This window comes from Morchella importuna (genome assembly GCF_003444635.1).
Source record: "Morchella importuna strain M04M26 chromosome Unknown Morimp01GS017, whole genome shotgun sequence".
In the NCBI taxonomy this organism is placed as follows: domain Eukaryota; kingdom Fungi; phylum Ascomycota; class Pezizomycetes; order Pezizales; family Morchellaceae; genus Morchella; species Morchella importuna.
In genome coordinates, this window is record NW_025763414.1 from 551,368 (window position 1) to 562,850 (window position 11,483).

Consider the following 11,483-nt stretch of genomic DNA (forward strand, 5'->3'; position numbering starts at 1 on the left):
AAGCCTTGGTCAATTGATCTTTGAAAAAAAGAACGGCTTGAAAAACAAAAACTCTCACCTGTGGGCTATGAGTCATTACGCTAAAATTCAATAAAGTTCTCGTTGTATCATGATGGAAGGTTACGTACCAACTTGACACATATTCTTTACCCGCAGGACTAAGTCTATCGACATATGGTTATTAAACCTGTCAACTATGATAGTGATAGATCATGTCTTCTCGCGTCATAAGGATGGTTTGCATTGTCACTGTTCAAAAGAGTCTATAATTTGGAATGCAATATTTTGGACCTTGTACCTGCCCAAAACGGTGCATATAGGGAGCATGCAGGTAAAAGACCATCTCTGATAGTTGACCTTGACACCCCTTCTCGGAGTATTAGGTTGTCACTATACTGCGAACAATCCTCTAGATAGTCAGTATAAACAACAAGATAGCGACGGTTCCTGAACCTATAATATTTTGGGCGTGCTCCGTAAAAGTCTTGCCGCGAATTTCCGTCATGAAATATCACTCGAAACTACTCGGCCTCGTATCGGTTGAGTCATGGCCTCTAATTCAAGGGCACCAGTACTATGAACAGTGCCGGAACACGCCTCGAAGACTGAAAAATGAATATAGGGCCATTTCGCAAAGACTATCCGTTATTTTAGAAGTCTGATCTCAATTTTCCCATATAGCCTACCTGTGATTACAATTAACTGCGAAAGTCTTGACCTTTTTGTGACTTTCCCGGAACTATTTTTATTTCCTTTTTCCACCAGCAGCGCTCTAGTATTACCATACCTATAAGAAGTAAAGAGGGGTAGGTAAAACAACATTTGAGACTACTGATTACTACCCTTATAACGATAGTATTACTATATACAGTATTATAATAATAAGAGTCGGCTACACTGGCTCCTCCTCATAGTGTAATAACTAAAGGCATCCCCGCTTTGCATGTTCTTATCGCTATAAGATATGCACTTTCCACCTCACCTGATCTTTAAAGCCCCACAGTGCTGCTACCCCTCAGCAGCACGCCCCCCATCTTTCCCCGAGCCCTTTTATTCTCCCGACTCAAAATCATTTTGAACTGCGAACATGGCTCTATCACCGGTTTCCCCGTTACCATTTTTGAGGTGGGGGCCGGCGAAACTACAATTGGAGTGATTTTTGGTGGGTTAGGGTTTTTTCATAGGTAGGCAGTCTGTTTGTATTTGTAAGTAGTTTTCTTTTGTTTGCTTTTTTCTGAGGACGATTTTTTTACCAGGGAGCTGGGGATTTCCTAAATTAATAAAGACCAATCTTTTAGGTAATTTGGATCGTCCCAAAAACTCATATGCATTTGGTGGTGGTGGTGGTTGCTGATTATTTTTATACCTGTGTAATTTCCAACACACCAAAAGTAGAAGATAGGTAACGAGATATCGTTTCCAATATTGCGGAGGTGTGGGAGAGCGGGAGTGGTTATGCCCCGAGACCCGCCAATGTGTACCGAGTGATACTTCATGATTACTCAACAACCCCACATACACATACAAGTACGTAATTGATTGATTGATTGATGTACAACCTAAGTACGGGTTTCTTTTTACAGTCAAATAGCCTGTACAGCTATATTTTCAGGAATCAACTACAATATACGGCCACTCTGCAAAAGCGCCCGTGACCTCGACCCCGGAGTGAGACATTTTTCCATATGTAACCGTGGCGGATCACCAAAAACCCCCCAAGAGTCGAAGACTTTCTCAGTTACCAATGGCGCCCAAATTAATGAAAAATAAGGTCAATGACCTATCTTCTTTTTATATATATATATAGTCACGAACTATATTATATATTTTTCGTTGTTTTGGGTCTCAACTTTAATAACATCAGTATTACGGGTGCGCCATACTGCGCACTGACATTAAAACCATATCACGAACACTTTTGCTGAGTGGCTGTACATGCTTACCCAACAGTTCTTCCAGTAATATACATACGCCGGTTGGATGGGTGATGTGTACGGAGACGTTAAAACATGTGGTTACAGTTACATAATATGTGTACAGCCGAGGTTCAGGATGTCATGATAACAATATGACGTCAAGAGAAGTTAGTAGAGTATTTAAAGAGGTTTCTTCCATTGCCATACGAAAGTCTGCATGTACAGCGAGAGGTAAAATTATTGTAGAAACAGGGGTCTAAAAACAGGGTTTCTGTAGCTGGACAAGCCAATAGGACTCCTCCCATATTTCTACAATAATCTTACCGCAAGCTGTAATCAATGGTTTCTTCCGAGCCACCTAATAGAATTATTACCAAAGATACATGTACTTCTGTCGAACAACCTCCTATAAATACGGATTTCTGCTCATACAATATCAACGCTGAATGTAGCTTAGAATCCGAGAAAGATAGCCCCTCGAGGCCCCCTTATTCCTTTAAACCACTGTCCTTGTATATCATGGACGACACGCCTCAGAGGCAAGAATACATGAACACTCGCCCCCGCAGACCACACTACCTACGCCTCTACAGAGGCATCCGTCCCAGCACGTAACTTACTCTAACTACAAGAAGCCACAGAACACATCATTACCACTCTCAGATACGAAGGTACTTATACCACGTCCCTCCCACCCCCCAGAAACACCCGCAATACGCCCGGCCGTCAATTATGCAGAGATCCAGAGATATAAATTACAAAGTCGCACCGCTAGCTATAGCTCGACTCGCTAGCCAGCGGCCCTAGATACAACGACACATACACTCGGGTACTCCATTCACTAGATAACATCTTTTTAATGGCACCGGGATGCTCTGATATTGCCTGATTGGCGCCATGTGGGGGTCCCTGCACGTAAGAAAACGTGTTTGAGGAAAGGTTGTATATTTATCATGGTTACTTACCCGCAGGGATGTAGTGGACTGGGGTTTGGAGTTCAATTCTAAGGCTTCAAGATAGCTATATAGCAGTACTTTTTTTTGTGATTCGGGTCATGAGGTATCACTCGATTTATTCTATTCCTTGAACACACGAGATCACTCGACGTAAGATATCCGGGCACTCGCTTCCCCATTCCCCTCCGTCTTCCCAACCTCTCCAACCCCCGCCAACCCCAATCCCATCTACAACTTATGTCTCTTCTCCCCACTCGCCAACCTCGCAAACTCCTTCTGCGGCGCGCCCTGCACAAACCTCTCCAGCCCCGCAAACGCCTCCCTGACGCCCGCCTTCTCAATCTCGTCCCTCCACGGCTCCCGCATGAGCGCCTTGACGCCCAGCATGCTGCCGTGGTTGAGGTGTGCGCCCATCACGTCGTCCACAAACTCGAGCACGCGCTCGCGGAAGCCCTCGGCGGGGAAGAGCTTGTTGATGAAGCCGCAGGCCACGAGCTCGGCCGCGCTGATGCGCTTCGACAGCAGGAGCGCCTCGCTGGCTTTGGCGAAGCCGAGGCGGCGTACGAACATGGTTGAGGCGATGCCTTCGGCGACGAGGCCGAGGGAGGTGAAGGGCGTGAGGATGAAGGTGCTTTCTGTGGCGCTGGAAGGGGGGGGGGGTTAGTATGTTATGGTGGAGGAGAAGAAGGGGGGAGTGGGGGAGGGGTACTAGATGAAGTCGCAAGCGCCCAGAAGGGCAGCAGAGAGACCGACGGCGGGGCCGTTGAGTGCGCCGACGAGGATCTTTGGGTGCTCGTAGAAGGCCTTTGCAACCTCCAAGTTATTCGCCGCGACTATTCCATCCACCCAGCTAGTTAGCAAACACACCCTATCCAGAACACCCCAGATGGGGGGGGGGGGGGTAAGGGTGCGGGAAATAGCCCTACAGCGTCGCAGAAAGTACTTCCGCTCGTCCTCGCTCTCCTCCGGCGTTCCATCCATCACATTCACCGCGACATCGGCACCGCTACATGCACCGCACCAATTAGCCCCCCAGCACCAACCCCAACCAACCAACCGCAGCGCAGAAGAAGAGGAGGAGGAGGAGGACATACGCAGAAAAGTATCGCCCCGTCCCCGTCAGCACCGTCACCGTAACGTCGGGCATGTCAGCGACTTTGCGCATGAGCTGGGCGAGCTCGTAGTAGAGGGGGCCCGAGAGGGCGTTGAGCTTCGTGGGCTGGTTGAGGGTTATGAGCGCGACATTCTGCGGGGGGTAGATACTTGTTAGCTAGCTGTCTCGGGGGTGCTGGAGTGTGCAGAGGAGAGGAGAAGGCACTTTCTTGACCTCGAGGAGGATTGGGTCTGACATTGTACGGTGAGGTGTGGTGAGGTGTGGGGTGGTTGATAGATGACGCCTAGCTAGATATGTTGTAGGTAGAGAGCAGAGCACGGGGTATCTGGGGTAATGTACAGACACGGACAGAGAGATATATAGACTCCATTCTCCCCCACGCCCCCCGGCACCTCGGCCCAGCAAAGTGTAATCACAAATCCGGGGAAAGCTCTCTTCCTTAATTGGCCCCTGTTGGTTACCGTTGTGTTATCCGCACGAGCAGCCGAGGCTCACGCAGATCCGCTGGGCGTCGACTTTGTCAGGCACGTGCGCCACTGTGGCACGGTCTCTGTGGCTCAAAGCCTGTGGCGTGTGTGTATATGGGGTCTAGAGTAAAGTGGGGGGTTTGATCATTGACAGGTATTTAGTTTTTGTTTTGTTTAGATGGCTAGGAAAGTGGTGTGTGATCATTGGCACTGGGAATGTCGGGAGTGGGTGGGAATCGTGATCATTGACCGTCCATCGGATTTGAGTGAGGGAGGGAGGTACTGTAGTTACTGTCTGGTACGCACACACCGTATATCATCACTCTACTCTGGAACTGTAGTTATTCCAGTTCTCCTTACCCTCTAAGCCCCCCCCCCCCCTCCCTTCAGCTAGTTCTAATAAATCTAGCCCAGACTATTATTACGCTAGGCCCTCTACCCAACCGGCCAAACCAAGGCCAAACCAACAAGCCACAGCAAGAGAATTTACACAAATAGGTAAGTAGAGTATCATCTAAAACGCAAAGAAAACCAAACACAAGGAAAGAAAAAAATAAAAAATAAAAAACACCACCACTAGCTAGTCAGCCATCATGCCTGCCTGCTCTCCCCCGCATATAACTTAACCCAACGAGACAAAGCTAGCCCCCGATGAAGACCGCGTGCCTGGGCCAGGGTTCGCAAGACTCTCGGCCAGCACGTCCGCCGGGACCAACCTGCTATCAAAGTCGTGGGTGTCGCCCTTGTCCGTGTGCTTCTCGCCGCCAGTGCTGGTGCTACTGCTGCTCTTCTTCTTGTCCTTCTTGCCGCCGTCGTTGCTCATGCGGATTGACGTGACGACGAAAGCTGTTCAGCGTCAGCACCCACCCCCCAAAGAGACTGCATGTATAATAAAAACACCAAAAGAAGAAGAGAGCACATACCCGCCAACGCCGCAATGGCAATCAACCCCCTCCTCGTCGTCGTCCACCTCAACTTCTCAATCTCACTCCTCACCTCCGAACTAAACAGCACCATAATCTTATAATTCAGCTCCTGAATCCTATTCTCCATCGCCCTCTGCTCCGCCCTCGTCACCATCTTCCTATCCCCAAACAGCCCATTCAGCTCATCCTTCAGCCCCATGACATCCTCCAAGAACCTCTGATTCAGCAAATCATAGCTCCCCTGGATAGCGGCCCCCTCCGCGCGCAGCGCATCAATCTGCGTCTTGCGCGTCTGCACAATCTCGTTGCGCAGCTCGGCGCACGCGGCATGGAAGAGGTACGACTCGTTCTCGACGTTGCTCTTGGAGACGAGGTTTGCGCGCGCGAGCTCGAGGTTGGTGGACAGGAGGCTGCGGATGGATTTCATGATTGTGACGCTCTGGGCGGGGCGGAAGCCGGCGCGGGTGAGGGATGCAGCGAGGCTGTAGGTGTCGAAGTGGTGCGTCCATTCGCCCGGGGCCAGAGTGGTGGTTGTGGTTGTGGTGCTGGGGGCGGGTGATGGTGGTGATGCTGGGGCTGCATTATCGGGCGTTGGGGAGAAGGAAGAGGAGGCGGGTGCAGTGGTGTTGGGGGAGGAGGTGATGGTTGTGGTGGGCGGGTTAGGAGCTTGTGTGTCGTCTTTTTGGGCGGCGGTGGAGTCGTCGGCGGGGGTGGGGGTGGGGATGGGGGTGGGGGTGGGCTCGACGGCGGTGCCGTGGCGGTAGCGGCGGAGGGTTGTGGCGGCGGGGCGGGAGAGGCGGAGGGCCGGGTAGAGGAAGGGGAGGCGGAAGGGCGAGAGCGGCATTGCGGTGTTGTGCGTGGTGGGCGTGGTGCGGTGCGGTGCGGTGTGCGGTACTGTGGGGGGTCGAGCGGTGTGCGGTACTGTGGGGGGTCGGGCGCTTTGTGCGAGACGCTGGAGCCAAGCTTTTAGGATCGCCCAGGCATGGGATATCACTCGGTCACAGCTCGGAGGTGAAATGGCTTCCGAGGCTAGGATAAAGCATGTGGTTGTCACTATGAATCATCACTATATAATGACATTATGGTGTCAGTAGTGTTTTCAGAGATGATCTTTGTGAAGCAAAGGAAAGAACCGAATGTATTGTATGAATAGATGAGTGGAAACAGGAAGAGAGATCGAAAGCTCTCCTTATATGTACAGCGCCATGCCATAAGTCATGGGAAGGCGCGAGGTCGCAACGCCTGAACACAAAATCTTTCACCACCACCGATGGCGCCCAGAGACCATGTACCCCGCCAGACAGCTAGGAGGGAATGACCAGCCTCCCTGCTGTGGCAAAAAACCGGAGTCTTACAACTCTGGTTGGAGGGGAATAGGGTAGATGTTCTGGAGGACTGGCTTGCCTATTCCATCCCATTGAACATGTTTGGGTACACCTCAAGAAGCTTTACCATCAACAGTACCCCCATTTGGCATATGGTACTGGATCACCTTAAGTATTAAAGCCCCTCGTGGAGGAAGGTCTAATTCATTGCTGGGAACTGTTACCTGATGATTTCTTTGGTAGCTAGTTGAGAGCATGCCTAGGAGAATAGAGCTGTTATAAAGGCAAGGGGTTAGTACACAAGATATTAAATGCCAAATTATTTTTATTTAGCTACTATTTAACAACTGTACAAAAAACCAGCTCTCCAAAGGATCAATTGTGGTTGCTGGGTGGGTAGTTGTGGTGGCCCGGGAGGTTGCTACGCCGCGCCTTCCCATGATTTATGGCCTAGAACTTTACATGTAGTTACGGCTTAGAGGCCGGACTATTTATAATACAAAAATACAGATACGTAGTTTGGAATAATGTCTAAACTCCATAATAAACCGCTTAATAATGAAATTGTTAACATCGATACAGGTTTACGCCTCTCACTCACATCGGTATTAAGTGAAGGTTTTTTTTTTTTTTTTTTTTTTTGATTACTGATTACTACCGAAGCACTCAAAGCACCTGAAATCGGCATAATATCATTCATAACAACATACATGCATCGCTGGGGTATCTATACATGTATGCATAGGAAGAAGACCCATATTCATATGAAAGAATGCAAACAGGCTTTAATTTTTAGTTCATTCTATAAAACATTTGCCTCGTTCTGATATCAACCTGACATTGCCGTGCTTAATAACGACCTACACCTTGTTTTAAATCTATTGCATATAGCTCCGCAACATGTTTTTGGCTTCCTCTGGCAATTCGGCCTTGATCCATTCCTCAACCTGAAACAGCACACCGAGACATCAGTATCTTGCAAAACTAGTAGGGAGCGAAAAAAAGAAGAAAAAAAGACGAGAAACATACCTTCCCACCCTTAGCTGCGCTCCCCTCTCTGATCCTCGCTCCACACCATCTTTTCAGGTCACCTGTCACCTGCGGGAACATATCTACAACCCTCGTCTTACAAGTGTTTAGTCTAGTGTAGGTGCTTCCAAAGTTCAAATCGTCAATGTCTGCGTCCACAAGCTCCGCCGCATTGTCACCCTCCTGTACAGGCAAAGGCGGCATCTCAAGCAGTTTCAACAGCGCCATGACAGTGCTAGGCCAAGTCTTGTGGTAACGGTTTTCAAGCTCACTGCTAAACGCCACAAACTTGGTCAATCCGACAACAGCGATCTTTCGGTCCACGGGCCTCTGGAGCTTCTGGGTATCCGGGAGAACGACGGCTTGGTATAGTTGTCCAAAGATTCCGTCCTGCACGGTATCAATTGCCTTCACGACAAAGTCGGGTCCGCAACCTTCTGCATCGCGAGAGGCCAGGAAGTAGAATAGTCTTACAAACTTCTGGGAAAGAGCTTCGGTTTTTGAGCCGTTGAGACGCGTGAGCAGAATAATGAAAATATCCTTCAGGAAGGGCTCTAGAGACTTGACGGGGAAGTAAATGAAGCAAGCTTCGAGCAGCTCGAATGCGTGGATTTCAGTCAATTTGGATGAAACAAGTTTCTGGAATATTCCCAGAATCGGGGAGATCTGGTTGTTTTGGACAAAGTGATCCGCGCCCCGCGCCATGATGGCTTGGAGAAGACGGACAAGAGCCGGTACATTTCCGCGCGACTCGCAGAGAGCTGGAGCAAGGAGATGAGGGACGAGATCCTTGTACCGTTGGGGGATTGGTGCCGAAGGGTGGCTTTCAAGAAGGAGGGAGAGGAGCTGGAAGACGTAGGGAATGAACTCGGTGATGTATAGGCCAAGAATACTCATAAACGGATCATGAAGGGCGGTTTCAAGGCCTTCTGGATGATGAGGGGCCACGAACCTAAGCGCTGTCAGAAAGAACCCTTCAAAACACTGAACATCGAACCATACCTAATGATGGCACCCAGACTCTCAAAGTGGTAATGGATAAATCTCGGATTACTGGGGTTCTTTGCAATCTCTCCAGTAATCTTGATCAACTCGCCCAAGACAAACCCTACAAGAGGACCCGTCGAATCCTTTGCTACAATTAAACATCTCATCACGCAACGCATCAAGAACTCGTTCTCCTGAATCTTCTCAGGGGTAACCCCGGCTTCTATCAGTCTAAAAAGGTGCTGCAAAAGATCGTTGGAATAAGGCTTCAGATCCTCAGGGTGGAACACCGGCTGCCCATCTGCAGTCATCGCAAGCAGCCTCTCCACGGTGATAGCAGTGTATGTGTAAACAACATAGTTAGGCGAGGCAAGATGTTTTGCAAGAAGTGGGAATGCACCCGACAGTTGTTCCTTGGTCAACTGGCTTCGGAAGGTATACAAGTACTTGATTGCGTCAACCTTGAGGATTGGCTCCACATCGTCAAATGGAGCAATAAGGTCTGCTGCGACATTGCTTTGGAAAAAATCGACTACATCAACCAGAAGGTTAGTATGAACAACACCCTTACGCTCCGTTGAACCCTTGGCAGCGATGGACGAGAAAAGGTACAGAGCTGTATCTTTTGACCTCCAGTTCACCTTGGGGTTCTTGTTATAATCTTGAAGATAGTGGGTAATGTATTTCCAGACAACTTGAGTAACGTTTTGGTCAAACTGTTCAAGGAGTTGCCGGAGAAAGTCGGTGGCTGCTCTTCGGCGAGTATCGCTATCGGAGCCCTCGAGGTCTCGTCGAATAAATTCAATTGGGTCGTCTTCAAATAACTCTTCGTCTGAAGTTCGTAGGGCCATGTTTGGAAGAATAATCTTTTCCACAACCTGCTCCAAAACTTCCGTTTGACTGAAATTCTGTGCATGCCTACTTGATCCCGCAACAGACGTCAAGAATTGCAAGGCTTTGCTAACCAGCTGTTCATTTTTTTTCATTTATTACAATCAGCACATATTCCCCCGTGATTCGAATCAAGTTCTGAGTTTATACTCACGATATCGTATTTTGGCTGGGAACCAAGATTTGTCAATAGCTCCCAAGTTGAATTTACAAAGTTCTGAAGCATCTCTTCAAACACATCTTCATATTTGTGTGTAAACAACTGTAACAATTCACAAATACCAGCTTTCACCCTTTCAAGTGGACCAGCCTCGTCATCATCATCAGTCGTAAGAAGATCGTTCGAGTACGTGAGGTACTTGTGGAATAGTCCCATGATGTTAGGAAGACTTTCCTCAAAACCGGGTGCCAAGTCTTGGCAGTTGAGATCGAAAGAGATCTTAACAATGAGATTGAGAGTTTGGTAGAGGCCTTGTAAGATTACTTTATCGTTGACATTTTGTTCGATGAGCGAATCCGTGGACTATATCCGTAGGTCAGTCGTTCGTACGGTTTGATAAGTTTATATGTGAGCGTACTATGAAGAGTTTGAGAAGTGGATCTGTGAACTTTCCGAGAACGTGGTTGATTTCTTCAAATAGGTCGTCAGAGCGGAATAGCGGCCTCCAGCGTTTGAAGATTGCGTGTGCAACTTGAAGAACACCGTTGTTGACTTGCGGGTTGTCGGGGGTGAGCCGAGAAACAAGATCCTAAAAACAAGCGCCGAATGTTAATTCTCGAACCACACACAGTTTGAATGTCTGGAGGTATGCACATCGATCAAGGTATCCCATCGTCGCCAAAAGTCACTTTCAGCGATAATACTGATCGCTTCTCCCAACTGCACCTGGAGCGCTGGTGGGGAGGTGATCATGAGCCCGATTATTTCCCGCTTGACGGCGACAACATCATCGTTGTTCATTTTGTAACGCCCTTCCTCATCCTACATACAAAAACTTTATTAGTAGAGATATTCAATTTCATAGTGTCATCCGTAGAAAAGCTCACAGTCCAGTTCCTCCCTATCAAGTTCTTGAAATACAAAGCAGCAGCCAATCGTGTGTTCAAGCCAAACGTGTTGGACGCCACAATTTGCAGCAATAACAATGGAAATCCTGGAGCATTCTCGGAGGCTCTCAGAGATTTCTCAGCTGTTCGAAAAGCGACAGTCAGTTACTATTGGTGACTTTATGGGCCGTATTTAGACCAAAGGAAAACACATGCTCCACAATTTGGATCGCGCGGGGAAATTGATGTACAGCGGTAGGTAATAAGTCATCGGACGTCCTAGCCACAATTTTGCCTGCAAACGCGGGTTTTGGTGGCGTTCCGTCTGATGACTTATTACCCATCGCTGTAGAAAAATCAGAAAGCACCGGAAACCCAGGAAAAATAAACACAAAAACATTGATGTGGAGTTGCTGGTTTACCTTCTTTGCTCTGATGAGGTATCAATGATGTGTCCAGAAGCTGGGAGATAGTTTGAATGTTTGAGGCCATGGTTGGTTGCGGTGACAATGGTACAGTGCAGGATATGGGTAGCTTATGGTGATCGTGGCCGGGAGTATTGATAGTGGTCCTGGTTGTGGGGGGTTGGGTGTAGAGCAATAGTGGGGGTATAAGTGATCAACCCAGGAGCTAGATGTGCCGGATTGAATTGTCTTTCAAACTGCCTAGGGAGCTAGAGAAAATGAAATCGGTGCTGCCCCTAAGTTCGAAAAAAAGAAGAATGTGGGGACGACATGAAGGAAAACAATGATGCAACTAAGACAACCGTCCACAAACAGAAGAAAAGAAAGATATCCCCCGCTACAGAGCTCAAAAAAAGGCCTG

General features: G+C 48.5%; 3 protein-coding genes across 3 annotated transcripts; all 3 read right to left on the bottom strand.

The window, feature by feature from the left end:
- Positions 1 to 3,100: 3,100 nt before the first annotated feature.
- LAJ45_06048 (uncharacterized protein) lies at positions 3,101 to 4,356 on the bottom strand (the record flags this gene model as incomplete). Its single annotated transcript, XM_046115616.1, has 6 exons — positions 3,101 to 3,515; positions 3,582 to 3,705; positions 3,799 to 3,878; positions 3,967 to 4,118; positions 4,191 to 4,273; positions 4,326 to 4,356. 6 exons carry the CDS (start codon positions 4,354 to 4,356, stop codon positions 3,101 to 3,103), a joined length of 885 nt encoding a protein of 294 aa, XP_045971200.1.
- A 719-nt stretch (positions 4,357 to 5,075) lies between these two features.
- LAJ45_06049 (uncharacterized protein) lies at positions 5,076 to 6,223 on the bottom strand (the record flags this gene model as incomplete). Its single annotated transcript, XM_046115617.1, has 2 exons — positions 5,076 to 5,299; positions 5,377 to 6,223. 2 exons carry the CDS (start codon positions 6,221 to 6,223, stop codon positions 5,076 to 5,078), a joined length of 1,071 nt encoding a protein of 356 aa, XP_045971201.1.
- Positions 6,224 to 7,582: 1,359 nt separating this feature from the next.
- Positions 7,583 to 11,150, bottom strand: LAJ45_06050 (uncharacterized protein; the record flags this gene model as incomplete). Its single annotated transcript, XM_046115618.1, has 8 exons — positions 7,583 to 7,651; positions 7,734 to 8,685; positions 8,736 to 9,688; positions 9,766 to 10,134; positions 10,190 to 10,360; positions 10,426 to 10,593; positions 10,659 to 10,801; positions 11,081 to 11,150. The coding sequence occupies 8 exons, from the start codon at positions 11,148 to 11,150 to the stop codon at positions 7,583 to 7,585; spliced, it is 2,895 nt and encodes a 964-aa protein (XP_045971202.1).
- Positions 11,151 to 11,483: the final 333 nt, after the last annotated feature.